General features: G+C 49.7%; 2 protein-coding genes, 1 long non-coding RNA gene and 1 pseudogene across 4 annotated transcripts; 3 read left to right on the plus strand and 1 right to left on the minus strand.

Moving 5' to 3' along the window:
- Positions 1–221: 221 nt before the first annotated feature.
- On the plus strand, positions 222–1098 carry LOC112894797. The gene is made up of 2 exons (XR_003229076.1): positions 222–717; positions 795–1098. It is a non-coding gene; the product is annotated as an uncharacterized LOC112894797 (long non-coding RNA).
- Positions 1099–1202: 104 nt separating this feature from the next.
- Positions 1203–5419, minus strand: LOC112894794 (protein SYM1). 2 transcript variants are annotated; one of them, XM_025962609.1, is made up of 4 exons: positions 4869–5419; positions 3108–3205; positions 1708–1913; positions 1203–1610 (listed from the first exon to the last, which is right to left on the minus strand). In XM_025962609.1, exons 1-4 carry the CDS (start codon positions 5031–5033, stop codon positions 1468–1470), a joined length of 612 nt encoding a protein of 203 aa, XP_025818394.1. In that variant the 5' UTR covers positions 5034–5419; the 3' UTR covers positions 1203–1467. The 2 variants fall into 2 exon arrangements, with proteins under 2 accessions (XP_025818394.1, XP_025818393.1); XM_025962608.1 differs by having other exon boundaries at positions 1203–1913; positions 4869–5401.
- A 798-nt stretch (positions 5420–6217) lies between these two features.
- Positions 6218–7133, plus strand: LOC112894793 (annotated as a pseudogene).
- Positions 7134–7135: 2 nt separating this feature from the next.
- On the plus strand, positions 7136–7530 carry LOC112894796. The gene has a single exon (XM_025962610.1). It carries the CDS (start codon positions 7154–7156, stop codon positions 7508–7510), a length of 357 nt encoding a protein of 118 aa, XP_025818395.1. The 5' UTR covers positions 7136–7153; the 3' UTR covers positions 7511–7530.
- Positions 7531–23957: the final 16427 nt, after the last annotated feature.

Below are 23957 nucleotides of genomic sequence, written 5' to 3' on the forward strand. Positions count from 1 at the left end.
CGGGAGGCGGAGCTCGTTTCCAGGACCCGGGAAGAGCTCGGCGCCCGCGCGCCACTGACCGCTCGTTTTCGTGCGTTGGCCGCCACGTCGGATTGCTACGTGTTTCTTTATTTATTTTTTTCTGAAAAAATAAAAAGGGGGCTATCTGAAAATAGTTTATTCGGAATTTTACAAAAAGACCCCGGGTGCTTTGTAAATGTTCCGGGGGCGGCGCCGGAGGAGCAGAGGAGGCCGCGCTGGTGCCGCCGGGCGCCGGCGACATCTACTCGCCCCGTGCCGTCGTGCGCCCCAGGCGATGCCTCGTCGAGATTCGCTCTCCTACGCCCTAGCCGTTCCTCCGTCTCCCCGCACGCGCCGCTCACGGTCCAAGCTCCTGCGAAGTTATTGCTGCGGCGGCGCCGGCGCGTCGGGACCGGAGCTGGGTGCCCTGAGATGGTGACGGACCTTCAATATTCAGATGGGCGAGGCGGCTATCACGGGCAAGCTTCTGCTCCATCATTCTAGAGTGGGCTGCTTGGCTGCGGCTTTGCGAGCAAAGCAGATCGGGCGGTCGGTCTCGGCGACGGAGACGCGAGCGCCGGTCGTGTTCTTGACCTCAGCAACGACATGCCCAAGTGCAGAAACGACATGAATTCTCAGACAAAAACACACGCGATGCAGTACCTGTACCAACACTCTAATCTGGAGACTGGAGACTGCAACGACATAAACATTCAGGTATATGCTGTTCAAGTCTTAAGAAATCTAGGCATTGATGGACCCAAGCAGCTAGGATTCAGTATCGTTGCTGACAGGGAGTAGACAAGGGAAGAAAGGAGACCAAGCACAAGAATGTATCTGACGAAACGAAATGCCCAGTCATGAGCAGCTTGCTATTCCACATCCAGAAAACGCAGAAATGTTTCTACGGCCGCAGCACAAGTGGGGCACCTTATTGGACTGATTTTTCAGACAACCAGAGAGACATAAAGCTCAGATCCGGTTACAGCAAGTTACCAATGCCTCAGCCACTAGGTACAAGCACACATCTTCAGCTTGTCAACATCCGTATCCCTGTACCCTCAAAAAAAAAAAACATCCGTATCCCTGTCTCCGAAACACATGCTCCCTGTAACCCTCTTCCAGTCAACTTTGAGCTCCTTTTATCTTGCAGCAAGTTAATAGTGCCTGAGCCAGTAGGGTATACAGTACAAGCATGCAACTTCAGCTTACCAACAACATCCATATCGCTGTCACCCGAAAAAACAAGTACAAAGTCATTGGCAGTACCACGCATAAGCAGGATAGCCAGTTCACTGAACTTAAAGCTAACAGTGCAATGCGACAATGTTTCCTTCCCGATAAAGATTTAAAAGAATTCTCTACAATGACATTGAAGCTCAGTTTTGTTGGCATTGCAAATGATTTGAACAGATGCTGCCAGCAACCGTTCTCATTTCCATGTTTCAGATTTGGATCAACAAGAGTTTAATGTTGATCCACATGAACAACACATGGCTCATAACTAGTAAAATCAAACCTTACTCTTCTGGTCTTCGATTTTATGGAACGACGTGAACCACTGCTTCCAAGAAGCGTCTCCCTGCTGCTCAATCCATGACAGGAAACAGCTGTCCAAAAGGCAGAACAAGTTCACATACAGGAGCTGGTACCGCACAGGAATGAAGCGGAAGTTTGCGATCTGCACGGCTGGCCAGATCATCCCACCTAGTGCCAGAGCGGGAATGAAATCCCTTTTCACGTCTTCCTTCACTTGCTCTACACTCCTTCCTTGGCCGAGACCCACATATGAAAAGAACAAGAGAAGATCTAACGGTCCAAAGAGGAAACCATCCGCAGCAACTTTTGAGGCAACAAATTTGAATGTATTAGGCTGAAATCTCCGCCGGATAAAACGGTCCAGGTACTCATACCTGCAACAATACCAAAGACTTAGTGACAAAAATAGATACACTAATAATGCAAGCAATATGCCATATGTTAGACCAACTGACAATAGTTGAAATTCCATACTCCTAAAATCAGGACAGAGCTGCTTTCATCAGTAAATCACTAAATCTACAAAGCACCCATACCACAATACCTTAGCCAGCTTTTGTAAAATGAATAAAGTGCAGCAGATAAGTGAGGGGATTATGGAATCGCCATTCGTTACAAATGAGAACATCAAGGTGGGAATGAATATGACAGTAGGAGTCTGTTCACAGCAGTTAATCTTATTAGGTTATTTCTCTGTCCCAAAATGAAATCATGTATAATCATTTTCTTTCATCTGCATTTTCATATAGCAGAATATAGTCAACTACTACATACTCTCCAAAACATAGCATTGGTTACTACACACCTAAGGCCGGTAAGCATGAAAATGCAACAGATTATCATGGCGGAGATAAAGTTGATGTCGAAGTGGGACTATGAGCACACAGATGAGCAAATAAGGATGTCTACTGCAGAGTACAGCCCAAGATACTTCTACTCATAAAGCCGATGTTTGCCCCTTTTGCACTCAACCTCAGTTGCCTGACCTCATAGCTAAAGAATGAGGCAAGATTCAGTGACACAAGAACCAGTAGTGTGCTCATGCATGTATCCCTCTACTGTTGATAATACTATATTTCCCTTTATTATGTTGAAAGAAATGCATGCATTTATACAAATGCTTGAATCCAATAAGCATAGTATTATAGTACTAATATCCAAATCCCAGTGAACCAAATCTAGAAAATACTGCGACGTATTCAAGCAAAATCATATGTTCTTAGATCTATCCAAATTTCAAGAACTAGTTAAGTATTCATTATTAATACTCTGACACACCATAAACTGACAATTCATGTTGTCATCTAGACATGAGTAGCTGAATGGAGACCAGTGCAGGATTGGGATTGCATCCTCACTCTGCCCTTTATCTTTTTTTATTATCTTATACTTTCCTTTTCATTTTATCTCAGTGTTTGTTGTTGCCCTTTATCTGCGAAGCACAGTGACTGTGTGGCTCACAAATTTTTCATTGTTAATAATGTAAAGAAAATCAACCTATGATCATAGAGAAATCAACTCATAGAAAGGGCAAATGTAGCGCCATGTGCTAAAATACAGGAACTAACCAGTAATGTCCAACTGGTCCAACAAAAGCAAATCCAAAGGAACTTGTGATGCCCACCCTCCTCCAATCAACTTTGAATTCTTTATCTTTATCCTTATCCTGTAAAAGGCAGCAGATTTTTGCTGAAATGATAACAATTATATTGAAGAATGAAGAAATTAGGAGTAGACATCCAAACAAAGAAGTAATTAATAAACTGCCCATGGAGGCAGAGATAGTTTATATAGGGTCCCCAAGACCTAATGAAATGCCAGTCAGGATTCCTTAAATTTCCAATCTCGTATATGAACAAAGGCACCATGAACAGCAACAAAAATCTTGTTTCAACAAACTGGCCAGTGCATAGCAACATAAGCAGCCCAACAGCTGCACTGCATGACTTTATTCACAGAACAATCTGACCAGAAATGAACTCTGATACAAGAAATTCAAAGGTTTTTTTGCTGATTAAAGAGAAGCCAACTATGTTAAGTAAATTACATATTAACAATAATCAAATCAAGCTCCCGATGCTAGTGATACTCAGAGTTGAAAGAACAAACAAGCACATCTGACTATCTGAAGCTTAAAAATCAGAGAAATGGCTAACCTTTGCTATCAAAGCAAGAAATGAAAATTGTAAGTATGTACTAACGGGATTCTAAAAACCTCATCCCAACCATACCCATGGAACTGCACAGTAAACAATAACCCCAGTGAAGATCACAGCAATCAAAAGAGTAATTCATGTGGTCAGAAAATTAATCTGATTTGCAGTTTAAGCTATTTACCAAGCAAACATCCATCTATTGAAAGGAAAAAAAATAGCTTCAACTTCTCATTCCATCACAAATTTACTCCTCCAAGTCAAACATCTGGGAGCAAAATAAAAGCTCCATTACCCAAATGGAGTGAATGACCATCAGAACTCAAGTAACATCAGACATCACTGACCAATCAGACCCCCTAACTCGTTTTTAGCAACAAACCTCCTATGTCCAATGTTTTGCCAGAAGGGGGGTATCAGTTCTTCTCAGTTCTCACTACCACAGATGCCTATAGAGGCATTCGCAAGAATAGATTTGACAAGGCTCTAGCATTAGAAACAAAAGAATCTTAAGATATTAAGGGGTTCCCCACCAAACACTCTAGTTTCTTTGCAGTAAACCTCACACAAGCCAAAGGGACAAGGCACAAATCCAGCCATCATCCGCATTCAGGGGCTGACAAGTTGACACATTTGTGGTGCCGTTTCAGGTTACCGATCAAATCCACAGCTCGTCCTTACCGATAAAACATTCCCTACGCATTAGCAGCGAGCTATACGCCATTGAGTCACACCAGACCGAAGTTACAGCTCGCAAGGAACCCGCCCAAGTCCAGGCCAAGAATAGGAATAGCTTTAAAAAAAAATCCTGGAGCGACCCCATCCGGGAAATAGCCGGGGCAAGACGAAGAAGGATGAAGATGACGACACAAGAGACTGGACAAAAAAGCTTATTTTTCCTTTTGCTCGTAGACCAGTTTTAAAACTCCTGTAAAATCGTTTTAACTCTCGCTAGCTTCTTTGTCTGTGTGCGTCTGTCGAAATCGAAAGCTCGTAACCCCAGCGGTCTGAGTGTCGGAATCTGTACAGCAACCTTATTGGCTTTCTATAAAAGCTGGGGAAAACCTTTGTCGAAAAAAAAAAATCCTGGAGCGACCCCGTCTGAGAACTAGCCGGGGGAATATACATATCTGGACGAAGAAGGCGGTAGGGGACGGAGTCGATTGGGGCTTCTACCTCGGGGGTGTTGTTGGCGCGGCGGTCGGGGCGGCGTGCGGAGTAGTGGGTGACGGCCTGGGCGCCGATGTCACCGGAGGCCCAGAGGATGCCGGAGCTGACGACCTGCGTGCGCACCGGGTGCGACGCCAGGCACTGCTGGTACCATCGCCATAGCCGCCGCATCCCCACCGCGCCGGGCAATCGAGGAGAGAACAATTAATTCCACGGGGAAGAAGAGGAGAGGAGAAGGGGAGTCCGAGCAGAGGAAAGAAAGGAAGGAAGAAGGTGCGCGTTCCTCCCTTCCCTCTTTTTATTTCTTTTTTTTGGTCGATCATGCGAGTTAGGGTTAGGTGGGCAAGATGGTGGACTGTAGGTGCGTCAAAGCCCAACCAAACTTGAGGGAAGAAGATTCGAAGAAAGACGCCGGTTCAAATGTTAAACGGTCAGACTTCAATTCAACAGCGTGAATTTGTGTTGTTGACAATTTTTGAGGTATTTATAGAAAATAACAAAAACATTAATGTAAATTTGGGGCAAAAAATGCACATTGCCTCATGTATGTTCACTTGTGTTGCTGGTCTTTGTCACTTGTCATATGGCAAGGGAGATGCTCATCACAGATGGAGTTCTGAACCCTCACAATTGATTTCTTTTGTTATGTTTTACAATCAAGATGATGTTCGTCATTTTTAAATAAACTGTTTGTTTGCCATTTAGCCTTAAAAAGAAAAAAAAAAGGAAATTTCACAGAAGGAAAGAATATTGCCTGAAGATATTCCGTGAGTTTGTTATGTTTCGTTTTTGCTGAAGGGCATCGGTTATATGGAGATGTTAATTTTTTCTTTTGTGATTACAAATCTCTTACTCGATGTCGCCATGTGTAACAGTAAAATTTCCAGATTCCTGTCAGTTCCTTTTGCAAAGTTTCAAACAAGATTTGATACTTTCAAACTGAGCTAACAAATAAATACTATGATTCTTTTCCCTCATGTTTTTTCCTAGAATGGTGGGGCTGTGTACTACGAGAGCTGTTTGTTTGCTTGTGCCATGAACGGTTTTTCTCATGTCACTTGGATTTTATTTCTTCGGTTAGGCTATTGAATTGGATATGATGGAGCGCTTACCTCTACCTTCCACGTCGCTTGTTCCATCAGCTGCAAACTCTAGAATTATTTAGTTTGCAATATTGAATATTCTTAGCCTGTTTATTTGCATATATACATGATTATATGGTGATTGATGACCAATGAAGAGTGCTTACTCACGTGGCAATAATACCATAGAAGGGGCAATGTTGCTCTTTGATTCAAGCGTTGTCCCACCCAACCACTCCCTCGTAGCTGGTGGTGCTGACATGTGGTCCAGCTAGCTCCTCCCCCACCTGCCGCCGCCGCCGAGCACCCCCAAACCCCCCACCTCGCTTCCTGTCTCCTCGCAAGAAGCAAGGAGCGATGGCCGCCGCCTCCTCCTCCCCCTCCTCCACGTCCTCGGCTCCCGCGCGCTGGGGCATCCCCGCCACCATCCATCGCGTGTGCGCAGCTGATGCTGACCTTCCGCCGGGCCACGCCGACCTCTCCCTCGCGCTCGCCGCGCCGCCAGCCATCAGCATCCTCACCGTCCCCCCGCGCGTCTCCCCCGACACCGTCTCCAGTCGGAACTACCCGTCCGTGCTCGCCGTCGACCCCTCAGGCCTCCTCCTCCTCCACGCCACCCAGGGAGAGCGCACCGGCCCCATCCTGCGCCGGGACCGGTTGTCGAGTAACAACTTCGTCTGCTACAGGCGCCACTTCGTGCACGCCTACTTCCTCTGCGACGCGCGCTCCGCCAACGCCTACCGCCTTCCCGATCCCGACGACAACCGCATCCTGGACGCTGGCAACCTGGGCCTCCTGACCAGAGACGGCGGCCGCACATACCTGCTCGCTGAGCTCCAGCCGGTACGTAGTTGGCTCCGGCATCGCGATCCTGCTGTGCTATTCTTCCGAGACACGGCGGTGGGTCAGCAAAGCTCTGGATTACCCGCTCCGAGTGGTCCGACCTTGGGCCAGTCACGACGTCTTCTCTCTCGGCGAGCGCCTGTGGTGGTGCGACGTCTCGTGGGGGCTCCTCACGTGCCTTCCCTTCGAGGAAGAGCCGGTGTGCTCGAGTTCGTGCAACTCCCGGTCGGTGATAGGCTATCTTTCCAGTGCACCGGTTAGGAACTCCAGGGCTACGGTTGCTTCGCCGTCAGAAATGGAGCCGTGCGATTCGTGAAGATTGGTGTTCCTAATAGGCCCGAGGTGACCGTCGAGCGGGTGAAGAAGATGGTGCGGCGTCATGGTCAGGGAAATGACCCGTGGATCACCATGTACACGCTGTGCTCTGACGAGAGGTCTGGATCGTGGTCGTGGAGGATCGAACACGAGGTCTCCTTCAAGGACATTTGGTGCCACCAGACGTACGAGGCTAGTGGTCTGCCCAAGAAGTGCCCCAAGCTCGCCTGCGTCGACCCCTTTGATCCCGACAACGTCTACTTCTTCCTCCAAGGTTTCATCTTAAGCCTCGACCTGAGCTCCTGGAGCCTCCAGAAGCACGCTAGGTTCAATGTGAAGAAGCCTACACGGAAGCATATGTCTTCACGGTTTGTGCTCGCTTGTGAGCTACCAGTTGCTCCCTCCTAGGATAAGGTATATATATACTGCCCCTGTCTACATCATCTGAAACATGTTTCGTGTCTTAGTTGAGACAAAAAAAAAACTCTACTTTGTTTGGTGTGGACTAATTTAAAACATGCTGCTTGGTGTCTTAGTGAAGTAGAGACAAAAATCCCTACTTTGTTTGGCTGTGGACTAATCTGAAACATGCTTTAGATTATGCACAAGAATCATTTGAATGGAAACCGTCTTAGGGATGTCTGGCTACATTCATTTTTCATGTGTTGAAGCTGTGCACAGAACTTCCTTCTATCCGTCTGTTGATACATTCAGGAACTGGGTGGAGTTGTCTTGGAAACCTTGAGCAATCGTGCCTGGTTGCTCCCTTGGTGCACCAGACGAAATGCTTTTTTTTCGAGCAAACCTTTAAAACAACTCATAATGTTCTTCCGTCGTTAAAAAGGAATCACTGTTATTTTCGTTTCCATTCAAATATGAGTGAAATTTTAATGCTATTCTTGGCAAGCTATATGTTCCACACGTATTTATCCTGCATTTCAGCATCACCATGCGTGCATCTTTATTTGCAAAGATCATATCATCGTAGCTGGCTTTGAAAACAATCCAGTGCAATTTCAGCTGGAATCATGTTGGTTTTATCAAGAGTAATTGGAGTGGGATTTTAACATTATTGCAGTTCATGTTGCTGTGCTTCAGTAGGAACTGTAAGCAATTAGGATCGGCTAATGCGTTAATTAGATTAGGATATGCTCTGTTTGATGGCTTAATCAAACGATAGAGATGATTAGAGGGACAGAGAGAGGAGGGGATATCACGGAGTATACCTTCGTGACCTAAGCCGGGAGCTGACGCAGAGGTGGCCGCCATGGTGGTGTAGTGCGGGGCTCGGGGTGGACCGGCCGTAGGCGTACGTGCTTGCAGTGCCGCGGGCGATGGCCGGAGGCGTTGGCGCAGGGGCGTCGACGGTGATGCCGGAGGCGCTTCCCGCCGCTTACCGCGCTTGACTTAGATCGGTTAGGTCAACTGTGGGTGGGGCGGCGGCGGCGCGTCGAACCTCGTGATGCGAGCCGCTGGCCCCCACCCCCCTTTTATATTGCGCGGCGCGACGGGGGGCCCACCAGCTAGATCGTGCTGGTACGCCCCCGATCAGGGCGCGTGAGAGGGAAGGCCCTCTCGGATCCGTTGGGATCCGAGGGGTTTTAGGAGATCAAACCAACAGTCTCCCCCTTGATCTCACTCTGTGTTTTTCTTTCCTTTACTTTTCTCGCTTCTTCATGGATTTGTACATAGAGCATGCTTTATCGTCACGGCCAATCGCCGATAGATTCAACAGCTACAATATACTCCTCTATTCAGAAAACGATTCTTTAACCTTTTTGGGCCCTTGTAGTCCGAAGATCACAGGCTATCCCTTAGCCCCATGCCAGCTACGTGTTCCTTGAACACGTTGGGTGGTAAGCCTTTCGTTAGCGGATCCGCAAGCATTTTCACTGTGCTTATGTGTTCAAGATTTATTATCTGATCTCGGACTTTATCTTTCACAATATAGTACTTTATGTCTATGTGTTTGGCAGCACCACTTGTCTTGTTGTTGTGAGCGTACATTACTGCGGGCTCGTTATCGCAGTACAACTGTAATGGTTTAGATATATTATCAACCATTCTCAGACCGGGTACGAATTTCTTTAGCCAGTTCACCTGTCCTGTAGCCTCATAACACGCAACAAACTCGGCATACATTGTGGACGATGTAGTGACGGTTTGTTTGCAACTTTTCCACGATATTGCTCCCCCGGCTAGGGTGAATACATATCCTGACGTGGATTTTCTGTCATCTCCTGCGTAATCGGAATCTGAGTATCCTACGATACGCAGAGATTCTGTTCTCCTGTACGTTAACATGAGGCCTTTTGTTCCTTGCAAATAGCGCAGAACTTTCTTTACCAATTTCCAGTGTTCTGGTCCTGGATTACTTTGGAATCTGCCAAGCAACCCGGTAACATAAGCTATGTCAGGGCGTGTGCACACTTGTGCATACTGTAAGCTTCCCACAGCGGAAGCATATGGTACCATTTTCATTTGCTCAATCTCATATTGAGTCTTGGGGCATTGAAATTCCCCATATCTGTCGCCCTTGACTATAGGTGCAGGTGAGGCACTGCATTTGTGCATATTAAATTTCTTCAGGACCTTTTCTATATATGTCTTTTGAGACAGTCCTAATACCCCTTTTAATCTGTCTCGATGAATCTCGATTCCTAGAACAAAACTTGCTTCACCGAGGTCTTTCATCTCGAAATGCGAGGATAAAAACTTTTTCGTCTCTAGTAGCAGATTGACATCGCTACTTGCCAGTAGAATATCATCCACGTACAAGATTAGAAAGATGTACTTTCCATTCTTGAACTTTGCGTAAACGCAATTATCCTCGACATTTTCTTTAAACCCGAATTCTTTTATTGTCTTATCAAACTTCAAGTACCACTGTCTTGAAGCTTGCTTTAGCCCATAAATCGATTTTCTTAGACGGCATCCCAATTTTTCTTTGCCTTCCACGACAAAACCTTTCGGCTGTGCCATGTAGACGGTTTCATCTAGGTCCCCGTTAAGGAATGCTGTCTTCACATCCATCTGATGTAATTCTAGATCGTAATGAGCTACGAGAGCCATTACAATTCTGAAGGAATCTTTACAAGAGACTGGGGAAAAAGTCTCGTTGTAATCAATTCCTTCTCTTTGTGTGTATCCTTTTGCCACGAGTCGTGCTTTAAATTTATCTATATTCCCTTGGGAGTCATATTTGGTTTTGTAGACCCATTTGCAGCCTACTGTTTTGGCTCCTTTAGGAATTTCCTCTAGGTCCCACACTTTGTTGGTACTCATCGATTCTATTTCGTCTTCCATAGCGTCAAGCCATTTCGACGAATGTTCACTTTTCATGGCTTCTTCAAATGAAGTGGGATCATCCTCCATTTGGGTCTCTTCGCTATTATAGACTTCATAGTCATTAGAAATAGCGCGCTTCCTTATTCTTTGAGGTCTCCCGTGAGCCTGAGCCTGCGGTGCCTCATCTATTTGGGGCTGCTGGGGCTCCTCTTCTTGTGCGGCAACTGGCTCGACAGGAGCCTGAGGAATGGGTTCCTCTTCCTCATTCATCGTCACCACAGGAGGAGTCATTACAGGTATCGGCATCGCAGTGACTTGCACTGGCGGTGCAGATACAACGGGCAGCGAGAAAAAAGATTCCTGAATCACGGGATTGGGTGTATACGCCCTCTTCTCCTCAAGATCAATTTTTCTTGCTGTGCCGCTCCCCCGGATCATTTGATCCTCAAGAAAAACTGCATGCCTCGTTTCTACGAGTTTCGTCGATCTGTCTGGGCAGTAGAAACGAAAACCCTTTGACCTTTCTGGATAGCCAATAAAATGGCAAGATACCGTTCTTGAATCTAGTTTTGCAATAGTCGGGTTAAACACTTTTGCCTCAGCAGGACTCCCCCACACCCTCAGGTGATTTAGTGAGGGTACTCTTCCTGTCCACATTTCATACGGCGTTTTCGGCACCGATTTACTTGGAACTCTGTTGAGAATGTGAATGGCGGTTTTTAGTGCCTCCATCCATAAACTCACTGGCAACGTAGAGTAACTGATCATGCTTCGCACCATATCCATTAGGGTGCGATTGCGTCTTTCAGCCACTCCGTTCTGCTGAGGCTCGCCCGGCATCGAGTACTGGGCTACTATGCCTTGCTCCATCAGGAACTTCGCAAAAGGTCCTGGAACTTGGCCATATTGGGTATGTCGACCGTAATATTCCCCTCCACGATCGGATCTTACGATTTTAATCTTTAAATCGTGTTGATTTTCTACTTCGGCCTTGAATATTTTAAATTTATCCAAAGCCTCCGATCTTTCTTTAATTGGATAAATATATCCATAACGGGAATAATCGTCTGTGAATGTTATGAACGAGTCATAACCATCCACACTCTTTACATTAAACGGACCACAGATATCTGTGTGAATTATTTCTAATACACCTGTGCTCCTCTTAGCATTTTTCTTTATTTTCTTAACGAATTTGCCTTTTATGCATTCAATGCATTGTTCTAAGTCAGAGAACTCTAATGGAGGAAGAATTTCGTTTTTAATTAATCTTTCTATTCTCCCCCTCGAAATATGGCCTAAACGACAGTGCCATAATTTCGACGACGTATCGTGAGTTCTCTTACGTTTTCTATTCGCGAGTGTAGGCGAGGATACATTCGCACTGTTATCGCATACGGAATTAACGCTTTCGCGTAACGATATCAAATAAAGATCATTCTTTCTAAATGCAGTGGAAATTATTGTATCATTACATTCGATCAAACATTTCCCATCTCCAAATAGACAAGAATAACCATCTGTATCCAGGCGAGACACACTAATCAAGTTTCTGTGTAAAGAAGGAACAAATAAAACATCTCTAAGTACGATAATGAAGCCAGTGTCGAGTTCCAAATGAACGTCTCCTACTGCTTCAACGTCTGCCTGACCTCCATTCGCCACTCTAACTTGCTTTTCGCTTCTTTGAGTGGTTCTCGTCGAACGGAATCCCTGTAAAGAATTTGCAACATGAACAGTTGCTCCTGAGTCAATCCACCAAGTAGATTTTGAATATTCTATATACAAGGATTCATTTACGAATGAAATAACGTTCTCACCTCTTTTCTCCATGATCATCTTTAAGTATTTGTGACAGTTCTTCTTGTAGTGACCCCTTTCTTTGCAGTAGAGACACTGATCTTTATCTACGAGAGCCTGTCCCTGCTGCGGTCTGTGTTGTTGAGAGTTTTTACCTTTAGAGGAGTTTGAAGAAGAGGATGAAAAATTGCCTTTAAAGTTGGCATGCTTCTTCTTGTTCACATAGTTTAAGGATCCTCCAGTGGTGGACCTGATCCTTTCCTCCTCCTGAACGCACATCGCAATGGTCTTTTCTATGTCCCAAGTTTGTGGTTGGGTGTTGTAATTGACAACAAAAGTGTCAAACTCTTTTGGTAACGAAGCAAAGACCAGATGGACAATGTGATCCTCCTTGAAGGCAAGGTCCAACGACTTTAGCTTGTTATTCAGGTTGACCATGCGATGAATGTGTTCTCTAATGCCACCGCCAGTGTATCTCTCTGAAACCAGTTGTTTGATCAACTGGGTTGCATAAGTCTTTGAAGAACCAGTGTACTGGTTCTTTAATTTTTCAAGATACTCTACGACGGTGGCACAATCTGGGATTGAGCCCATGATTGCGGGCTCAATCGTATTCTTTACCACTGCCAAACATTTCTTGTTGGCAGGGAACCATTTTGCATACAGCCTCTCATATTCTGCTCTTACTTTCTTAAAAGCAAGCTCTGTTTGCTTCCAAGAAGCATCTGTGTCTGTGTCCTCCCTTTCAGGAAGCACAGGCTCTGTAGGAGTCGGTGTAGCTAGGACCCAATCTAATTCACCCATGATGAAATAGAGTTCCAGCTTTCTGTACCATTCATTGTAATTATCTCCCTTTAATATCGGAATATCGTTGATGGAAAACATCATTGATACTCCTCCTGAAAAATATCCATGAGTGGTGAAAACATTAAATTAAAATCAAATAAAATTTATTGCATATGTAAAATACGACGTTGGTCATAAAATGAAATATGCAATAACCTTGTGTATTAAAACTAAAACACCGTTGGGCAGAATTAGAATTAATACAGAAAAATTATCTATTAAAATTAAGGCATAATATCTTTTTGTATTAAATCTAGAATACCGTTGGGCATAAATAGAAATAATACATGAAAATATCTATGAAAAGTAATTCAATAATAATTGCAATATTATCACTCGTTAACGTTGGTCAAAAGATAATAATATTACAATTCAGAAAAATATCTATTTGCCTCGAAGAATTTAAATTATTCCGTTGGTTCAAATTTAAATTTCAAGGCAATTAAACAAAAAACATATAAAATATTAAATCTTTGCAGCGGAAAACTGTAATTCTATCAAAATGTATCGAAATATATCTTTTATAAACAGTGCATCAAAGTTCATTCAAGTTTGAATTTGAAATGTATCAAATTCAATCAAACTCTATTGGAAAAATGATTCTGGAAAAAGAAAAAACGCACTGTTGTTCCGTTTGCAAACAGCTCAGCCGGCCCAAAACGCTCGCGCGCGGCCCAGCTGGAGAACCGGGCTCATCGCGCGCGCGCGCATACGCGCGCGGCCTGCTAAGGCCCGGCCCAGCCCTCTCGCGCACCACCCCGCGCACGGCTCCGCGTGCGCGCGCGGCTCGGGGCCGAGCCAACCTGGGCCCGGGCCGCCATTTCGCTCGCCCGCATGGGCCAAAAGCAGCCCAACCGAGCGCTGCTCGATCGCGACCGCACGATGAAGATCGACGGCTGCGCGCGGTTCTCGGCCGATCAAAAACCCCCTTCGCCGCTCGCTCCCCAAACCCTAGCCTTATTCTGTTCTTTCCCCGACGCCTTCTTCTCCTCCACGCGAGCGCGCGAGTGAGCGGCCGTCGGTGACCGGCGGGCGGCGGCTGCCGCGGTGGCGGCGCCACCGTGAGGCGCCTCGCCGGCGCGCGCGTTCACCGAAAGGTGAACGGGCCGCCGTCGAGGTGTCTCTCTGTGGTGCCCTAGCCCGGGCCGAGGCTCGGGTCGGGCTCGGTTCCGGCGTGACGGCGCCGGATCTGGCCGGGGAGGCGGGCTCACCGGCGGTGAGCCAACTGAGGGTAAGAATCTTCTCCCCGGTTGGCCTCTTTTCTTCTTTTTCTTTTGCATCTAGGGTTAGGGTTTCACGGGTTGCACTGGGATGTTTCCGGGGATCTTTTCTAGGGTTCTTTTCTATTCACTTTCCAATTCTAATCAACGCAAAATAGCTAGAGGCGACTGATACCATTGTAAGCAATTAGGATCGGCTAATGCGTTAATTAGATTAGGATATGCTCTGTTTGATGGCTTAATCAAACGATAGAGATGATTAGAGGGACAGAGAGAGGAGGGGATATCACGGAGTATACCTTCGTGACCTAAGCCGGGAGCTGACGCAGAGGTGGCCGCCATGGTGGTGTAGTGCGGGGCTCGGGGTGGACCGGCCGTAGGCGTACGTGCTTGCAGTGCCGCGGGCGATGGCCGGAGGCGTTGGCGCAGGGGCGTCGACGGTGATGCCGGAGGCGCTTCCCGCCGCTTACCGCGCTTGACTTAGATCGGTTAGGTCAACTGTGGGTGGGGCGGCGGCGGCGCGTCGAACCTCGTGATGCGAGCCGCTGGCCCCCACCCCCCTTTTATATTGCGCGGCGCGACGGGGGGCCCACCAGCTAGATCGTGCTGGTACGCCCCCGATCAGGGCGCGTGAGAGGGAAGGCCCTCTCGGATCCGTTGGGATCCGAGGGGTTTTAGGAGATCAAACCAACAGGAACTTCTAGGCAACAAAGATTTGCTCAAAGGCAAAGCTTAGCTCTGCAGACCTGTAAAACGTTAGCTCTGCACCTAGGCTTACAAGACATGCAGAAGAGCTTCGCACATACATTCATAGAGTCAATGTTGCACATACTGAGTATCCATTTGCTGAAAATTACTGTAGAATTTGCATTTGGCACAAAGAAGTTAAATGGGTCCTGTGGCTGCAAAGAATTTGATAAGATAATATAGCTTACAAATCAGAAGATGAAACAAATTGATATATCCTAGGATACCTGAAATCGGATTGGATGACCAAACTGTGGCTGGAGCTGATTTGGCAACATCACATAGTGGTTGATTTTATTTTTCTTTTTGTAGTCTTCATCCTAATATATTTGTGAGTATAAGAAACAAGAATTAGTTAAAATTCAAAACTAACAGATCATTTGCGTGTCATTGTTTATCTAACAAGCTGGATTTGTGTCTGACGGTGTACCACTTCATGCTGCGTTGAAGTTTAACTTGATTGTTACCACTGAACCACAACATGCAGTGATGTTTTTTTTTTGGATTTAGCATGCATCAGTGCTGATCATAAAAAATCCCTACTTTGTTTCGTGTGGACCAATCTGAAGCATCCTTTAGATTATGCAGCAAGAATCATTTCAATTTGGAAACAGTCTTAGGTATGTAGTATTCAGTGCCTCATGAGATTTAGAAGTCCTTTCACAGAGCCTAGAATTTTTTTCTGGTCATAGAAATTGTCAGATTTCGTTTCTGATAATTATCCTCAGTTCAGAAATTCAATTGCCCTGATAATCTGATATTCAGCTCAGAAAATTAAGTTCTCAAAATGTTACCCAACAACGCTGATCATGTAACTGATATTTTTTTATCACAAACAAGTTTAAGAGCGAAAATACTAATCTCTGTGCAACCATCATGACCGTTTTTTTTTAAATGAGGGCTGTCATGTCTCATGACTGGGTTTCTAATCATCTCATTGTTTACCTGTTCTGTTGCAGCTGTTGAGCCAGTTTTGTACGAAGATGTTGATGCTCCTGGGAATGCAGCGCAACTCTTCAGAATTTGGCTGCCTTCTTTTGTTAAGAAAGTTTTGGAAAACTCAGCAATTCTTAGGTTTTTGGTGGTTGGATTTGACGTGTTCTTCTGAGAGGAAGCGTTTCAGAGTTTCAATCATGAACGTAAAATCACAGCTACTTCAACTTTTATGTGCTGAAGCTGTGCAAAGAACTTCCTTGTATCTGTTTCTTGATATATTCAGCAACCGGGCGGAGCTTTATCTTGTAATCCTTTAGAGCAATCGATCCTGGTTGCTCCCTTGGTGGTGCAGAGGGCTTTCAGTCCGTGGTTGGGGGCTGTGCCCGGGTTCCGAGTTCTTTCATCTTTATTTATCGTCCTGTGAGTCTGCAGTTTTGTGTGCCTTTTGTTCTCCAGGGTCAGGTCCCCAAACACGATCAACAAAACATCAGGGTAGAGAAGTTTGTGCTTATGCTACGGCTGCAGCTACGATGCCTAGCAGCCAGCCGTTCGGCTGCAGGGTCTGATGAAGACTGGTCGCAGCAGTTGGCTGGCTGCCGGCTGGATTTTCATCGGTCGTCACAGCTTTAAGCTCCTGCCTTGATAACCGAAATCGTTATTTTCAGAGTTCTAGAGAATGATCCCCAGCCTTTACGTTACGTAACAAGGCAAACAGAACGTTTTTACAGCACCGCCTGGTATGCACTACCAGCAAGAGTTCACCACGCTTTAGGACAAGAACAGGAACAAAGGCTACAGCACGCGACTAAGCTTGAAACTGAAAACAGCCTAAACCCTGCAGCAGCTCAGCAGACCACGACTCCTGCTTCGTCAGGTCTTCCGTGTCCGGCATCCCATTGTACTTCATGAGCTTGTCCACCAGGTCCTTCGGCGCCTTCTCCAGACCTCCGGTTGGGTGCGAGGTCAGGAAGGCGGCCAGTTGCCCATCCAGCTTGCCGCTCAGCAGGTAAGCCTCCATGTCCTGCTTGCAAGCTGTTTTAACTTCGAAATAACATCCACCAGATCTTGCTTCTTGTTAGCTGGGCACAGAATTATCTAATTCTGCACCATTATCACGACCATCATTAGGAGAGCTTCCAAGCACTGCAAATATATATATAGATAGATAGATAGATAGATAGATAGATCCGATGAGACTACATCAATTGCAACTGGACGGAACTAATCGCAACTGGGCGCAAACGCGAACGAGTTGCAACTCAGACCTGGACGCGAACCAGTTGCAACTTAGACCGACCTAGTTGCAACCGGGGCAAACCGGTTGCAACTCAGACGGATCCGATTGCAACTGAACACGAACCGGTTGCAACTCAGACCGACCCGGTTGCAACTAGAACAGTCACAATTGCAACTGACAGGGTGGGTGCATTGCACCTAGATGCATTATAATAAAATGATATATATATATATATACATATATATAGGAAAAATTCATTCTACACGCGCTTGTAGTTACTCCTACATACATATCACATGATACAGGGTGTATATGATCCAACGAAAGGTACGTACGAGGTGTATATGATCATACTAGACCATCTGTAATGGTATATACGTTGGATACATGACCATACATGGAGTATGTGGACATACTAATTTTTATATACTAGTACTAAGGTATAATTATAATATATTTAAAAATAGGAGTGCTTTTGAAATTTTTCGTATATATCCTTTGGAAGTATCTTAGAATAAGTATATAAACATACTCAAAATGATAAATGAGTACGTGAAGGTATACCGATGGTGAGATTAGCTGCACACGAGTGTATGTTATTTCTAAGTTTCCACAACTTGACAAACCAATTACATGTATGTCTGCGATTCCGGGCTAAACCACGTGAAATCATCAAACAAAGTCCGTCAGCTCTGGTTGAGCGAGAGGCAACATCAAACGGTTGTGCTTTGTTGCCCTTCCATCCATGATGTATGGCAACGTTGTTCTTTGCTTTCAGTTCACAGATTGTGAAACAGCAGCTTGTGGATTCTTAAGTAGGGGGGCGCAGAGTGTTGGATTGTAACAAGACAATCTGGCCTATTGATTATTGCATCCCCATTGAGAAAACTGCTTATTTGTTTCAGCGTGTGATCGTCAATTTTGTCCTTGTGCACGGTACTCAACTAGTCCATCCTCGCAAAATGAATCACTTATGAAGTGTTCTAAGTCAAATAATGTTAAGATCGATCAAGCTTCTACAAAAGATCACCAAAATGTACGATACTAAATTAGTATCACCGGATCTATAATAAAATTACTTCCTCTGTTCCCGTTTATTTGATGTCGGTAGTATAAAGTGAAATGTGTTTTTATAAAAAATGATCTCTGTTAACGTAATGACTTGATTTTTAAGAAAAAAACGGGTTACTTCTTTTATGTAGACTGTTTCAGAGGAGTGCCATTTTGATCCCTACTATAATACGGGAATCAAGCAAGACTGTTTATTTGGTGAACAAAGCGTCGGGGATCATCGCTTTGGAAAATCTTCACCAATAACACATGGGCAAGAAATAACTTTCTTCGGAGTCTGTATGGTTTTCCGGGACTAAATTCGGGGCTAAATTCTAGTTCCGTCACGTCAGATGTTTGGACACCAATTAGAAGTGTCGGAGGAATTCTCCAGCCGGGTGGCGGAAAGCACCCGCCTAATCCTAGTTAAGGATGGGTTTGGAGGAGACTTAGGAGCACTCGATCGGTGGACAGATGGTCGCAGGAAGGACACGATGATTTAGAGTGGTTCGGGCCGCCGGAGCGTAATACCCTACGTCCACTTTGGTGTTAGTATTGGCAGCGTAAGCCTGAATGAAAAACGGCCTAGCTTGTGTGTGTGCTACCTGAAATCTGTCTTCTAACGAGTGCACTCTCCCTTTTATAGTTCAAGGGGAGTGCTTACACTGTGCGGGGCCCCGACAGGTGGGCCCGGCCAACAGGGGCCGTTCTACGAGAGATAAGGAGGTCTTCTCCTCGAGCTCCTCTCCGTAGTCCTCTCAATCGAGAAGTTGATGTGCGTATCTACAGCCAGGGTATGGCCGCGTACAGCCTTGTCTTCTACAGTGCTTGGTGTCAGCGTTGCCCAACAGTGAAGCCGTGCTGTCACTGTTGGGATGGGACCTCCTGTCAGGGGGCGAGCCGGCGCTGGCTCGTGCCATGCGCACTGTTACAGCGCAAGCCTTAGCACGCCTATTACAGACCATCATCACACGCGCAACGCCGTGACGGGACTGCACACAGTCCGCGCACTGTACGCGGTGATACGACGCGCCGCCTTCAGATCAGGCGGGCTTTCCGTGGTGTCAGCCTACCTGCCCCGTGGGTCAGTGGCAGGCCGCGCCTTTTGACTTTGGCGCACCCGACCCAGCCACCGCATTAAATGCTGGTAGGTGGAGAGGCGACCCGCAAGGGGCCTCCGGCCGCAGGCACGCGGCGGGGCCGGCCCCGCTCCTCCCGCTGGGCTGCACATGGCGGCACCGGACCCCCTCCCGGGGGAAGGGGGCTCCGGGCCCCCGAGACCGGTCAGAGCGGGCTGGCCTGTGATGGTCCGGCCATCACACGTGGCGGCCCCGGGCCTCCCAGGGGAGACCGGGTCCGCGGGGCTACTCGAGAGCTCTCCCACCCGCCTGGGTGTGCAGAGGCCCCGGACCTCATGGAGCTTGGGGAGGGTCCGGAGACCGTGGTCCCAGCTGTCAGGCCCGGAGGCCGTATGCCACGTGGCCCAGAGGCGAGGGGGAGCGTGGATTATGAGAAGTACCAGGGCCTGGACACCCTAGCAGGAGGTACCCCTATCTGTATGTACCGACAGAGGCCCCCGGGCCCACCTCGGGAGAGGGATGAACCCGCAGGTGGGGCCAAATCCCAGCATCGCGCCGGGTGTACAGCTCGTTCCCGCCAGGCGAGGGCACGGATGTCCTTTCGCCCGTAGCGGGAACCCCGAGGGACCCGTCCTCCGCGCGCACCGTGCGCGTCAGACGGTTCAGATTCTTGTCTCATTCGAGCCCGCCGCGCGGCTCGGGCGGTTCGGATTCCGCCCTTCCCACGATCCTCCAGCGCCCACGCCAATGACTGGTGGACCCGAGCCCACCGGTCATTGAGTGTGAGGGTAGGGGAAGGCGGCGCTGGCGACCGCTCGGCTTCCCCTCGGTCGCCGCGGGACACAAAGGGAGGAGTAGTCTTTTGCATAAAAGGTATGCGCCGAAGGGAACGGCTACCTTTTCGCTCTCGCCAACAACCGACGCCGTAGCGCCCCTTCGTCTCCGCATCCTTTCTCGCGATCAGCTTCCTTGCGCCCGGCACCTCTGTCTACCTTGCTCCTTCGCGATCCACCCCAACAATTTCCATGGCTTCACTTCCTTTCCCGCGCCGCTTCCAGACCCAGGATCAGCTGGACGCGGTGCGGCGCCTTCTAGGGTGGACCGCGCCGGCGAATGTCGGGAAGGTCAAGGCCGGCGAGGTCCCCCTCCGCGAGCTTGCCGCGGGGGAGTTCGTCCTCTTCAACTCGTACATTATGTGCGGGTTGGTTCCTCCGATCTCCTCCTTCTTCCTCCTGCTCCTGGAGGAGTTCGGCCTCCAACTTCATCATCTCACCCCCCACTCCGTTCTCCTCGCGGCGGTCTTCGCCCATTTCATGGAGATGTTCGTGGGGGTGCGCCCCTGCACCACCATCTTCAAGCACTTCTACTCCCTGGTCGGGACCGGGAAGAAGCGCGGCGAGATCGGCGCTTACTACTTCCAACTCCGGCACGGGATGTCGGGCGCCTACATCGCCGCCTTCTCCAGCTCCAAATGGGAGGACTGGCGTGAAGGCTGGGTCATTGCGGTGACGGACCCCCACGACCGCCTAGAACTGCCGGAAGGGGGCCCCCAAAGCGACCGGAGCACCTGGAAGGCCAGGCCGTCAATTCCGGTAGAGCTCGACCCAGTCCTGAACCGGATCAAGAAGCTGGCAAGGAGCGGCCTGACTTCTATGATGGTGCTGGGCGACTTCCTGAAGCGACGAATCGCCCCCCTGCAGCATCGGTCCCGGATGGCCTACGTGTACACGGGGCTAAACGACTGCTGCAGGATCGCGCGGGGGCCTGGCGGCGACTTCACCCGGGCGGAGCTGGAGGCAGTGATCCGGGCGATGACCGGCGAGGCGTTCGTTCCAGAGTCCCTGGTCCTCCCGAGCGGGGTGAAGGCCCTATGCGAGGACCAGGCTCTGCGGTCAACGGTCCTGGCGTCGATGCCGACCCTGGACGAGGGCGGCCTGGCGGTCCGGCAACTGGGGGGGACCCCAACCGCGGGCTCCAGATCCCTGGCGCCACACCGGACCGCCAGCAACGCCCCAGCGGAGGTGCCGGGGAGCCGGGACCCAGAGGTCCGGCCCCCGGCGGGAAGGGAAAAGAGAAAGCGCCGGTGCCAGAGCACCGGCAGAAAGACTGTGCAGGTGCTGCCCCGGCCCAAAGGAGCGGCGAAGCTCAGGGGGCGGCACCCGAACGGCGCAGCCAAGCCGAAGGGAGCAAGTCCCGGAGGCTCCAGCGAGGCGATGGCTCCTTGGTGGGGGAGCCGGCGCCCAAGCGCCAGAAAACCACGGGAGTGGAGGAGCAGAGCGGAGCTGCACCACCTCCACCACAGTACCGGCCTCCGCCGGGACAACAGACTCCTCCGCCACCACCACCAGGGCCGCGGCCAGCGACACCACCGCCTCCGTCCGAGACCAGACCACCGTCCCCAACGCCGCCGCCAGGAGGCTCAAAGGTCGGGGACGGCCCCCAGAGGTCCGGGGGATCCTCGGCAGGGAGGAAGGTCCCCCCGGCCGCCCGGGGCAGATGGGAGTGGTACGACTTCCCGTAAGTGGTTTTATCAAGGTTTTTCATTTCCTTTCACGGCTTCTGGTGCTTAACCAAACAGGTGGTACGGCAGGCCGCAACCTTCAAATGCTTCAACTGGGGGACCCGGCCCCCAGCCAGCGCCGGAGTCCTCGGCACCGGCTCCAGCAGGGCCTCCGCCAGGGGCAGCCCCAGAAGCCTCCGGTCCCAGTGGTCCGGAGCTGGAGGCTACCATGCCGCCATGTCCAGAAGCCGCCCCCCAGGAGGAGGCGATCAGGCCCACTGCGACGGCAGAGGCCCCGACCACAGCGCCGGGCGTCGAGGTCGGGCCTCCCCCAGCCGAACCGGCAGCTGAGGAGGTCGCTGCTGCGGCGGAGGCTGCTAGGCCAGAGGCAGCGGCGACGGCGGCACCGGAGGCAGCGGAGGTGGCGGCTCCGGAGGCAGCAGAGGCTGCGACTCTGGAGGCCGCCGAAGTCGCCAGTAGCGCCGCCCCACCAGCGGAGGAGGAGGAACCGGAGGTGGTGCTGGGGAGGCCTCTCCTCCCGAGCACAGCGGAGGTCCCACTCCCCCGGCTCATAGCCAAATGCCAACAAGCTCAACTGGAGCTAGGGGCTGGCATGCGACGGGAGTGGGAGAAGCTGGAGGCGGAGCGCCAGTGGCTCTCCGACTGGGAGGTCCGCCTGGGGGACCGCATCAACACTGTCTCCGCCCGCTACGCCGAAGAGCGCGCCAAGCTCGCACAGGGACGCGAGCTCCTGCGGGAGGAGCTGGAGCAGGCGCGCTATCGAGAGGCAGCAGCGCTCGAGCGGGAGAAAGCAGCCAACCGGCGGGAAAAGGAGGCCCTCGAGGCGCAAATCGTCGCGGAGAGGCTGAAGGAGGCGGCGACGGCCAGGGAGCGGGCCGCCCGGGAGCTGGCGGAGGCGGCGAGGGAGGCGTTTACAACGGCCGAGGCGCAATAGGCCTCCCTTGCAGAACAGGTGGCGGCGGCAGCGAAGAAAGAAGAAGAGCTGGCCGCCCGAGAGGCAGAGGAGGTGGCCCGGCTGCAGGAGCTCCAGAAGCGGGAAGAGGCCGTAGAGAAGGAGCTGGAAGCCGGGTACCGGAGGCTCCAGGAACGCGAAGCAGCGCTCCAGGAGAGGGAGGCCAAGGTGGAGGGGCTCCTGGCAGAGCAGCGCGCCGGCATCAACCAATTAACAAGATGGGTTGATGCGGTGAACCCTCTGCTAGAAGCGCTCGGGGCCAACCCAATCTGGGTACCAGAGGCCCCTTCACCATTCGGCGCCGCCCTCCTGCTGCTGGACTCCACCGCCAGGCGGCTACAAGATGCAGAGGCCGGCCTGCAGGGCCTCCTGGAGGCAGAGGGACGAGTGGTTGCCCGGGGGATGGCGGAGTACATCCTCACCAGCCTCCGGAGCCATGATCCTGCCGTCCAGCTGACTCCCGTCCTGGTCGGACCCCTCCAGGCAACGGCAGCCGCTACGCGGGAAGGAGTCCAGGAGGCAGTGGACCTGGTCGCGGCCCGCCTTCGGCGACGTCCTGAACCTGCAGAGAGTGGGAGTGCCTCCGGACCACCAGAGCAGTAGTGCTAGTATCTTTTTAGTTATTTCTTTTGTAACATAACTTTAGTTATTGTAAGATAACTTTATATTGTTGTGCACGTTTTCAGTAATGCGTTTAAGTATTCCATATGTCTACTTTTTTGCGAAAAACTTAACTGTTTTCCTGGTTGTCGATCTGCAAAGTGCCAAAGTACTTTTGGGCACACCGAGGTCCCGTGGCCCCCTGGGAGGTAGTCGCGATAGGATGGGACTAGCTGCCATAAAACCGAGGTCCTGCACATGACTTAGGATCGACGCTTAGTAGACGTCCCCACAGGTTCCCGGTCTGGCCAGCGGAGTCCGCCTAAGTTGCGTAGCAAGCCAGAGCACTAGGACCTACATTCGAGGATTAAAAGGGGTCCCGGTCCCTTGGAGCATGGTTCGAGGTACAACGGCGCTCACCCTAGGAGGGCAAGGCGTGTAGGCTTAGGGTACGGAACCAGGCTAAGCGGCTACACAACCCTGGACCCCAGCATAGGGCGAGCGCGTTTCCCTGAAGCCAGTTCACAGGGGTCCGGTTCCTTTTCTCCTGTGAAACAGAGGTCCCGGGCAGAGACGTTG

The sequence above is a fragment of the Panicum hallii genome, chromosome 5, assembly GCF_002211085.1.
Source record: "Panicum hallii strain FIL2 chromosome 5, PHallii_v3.1, whole genome shotgun sequence".
In the NCBI taxonomy this organism is placed as follows: Eukaryota; Viridiplantae; Streptophyta; class Magnoliopsida; order Poales; family Poaceae; genus Panicum; species Panicum hallii.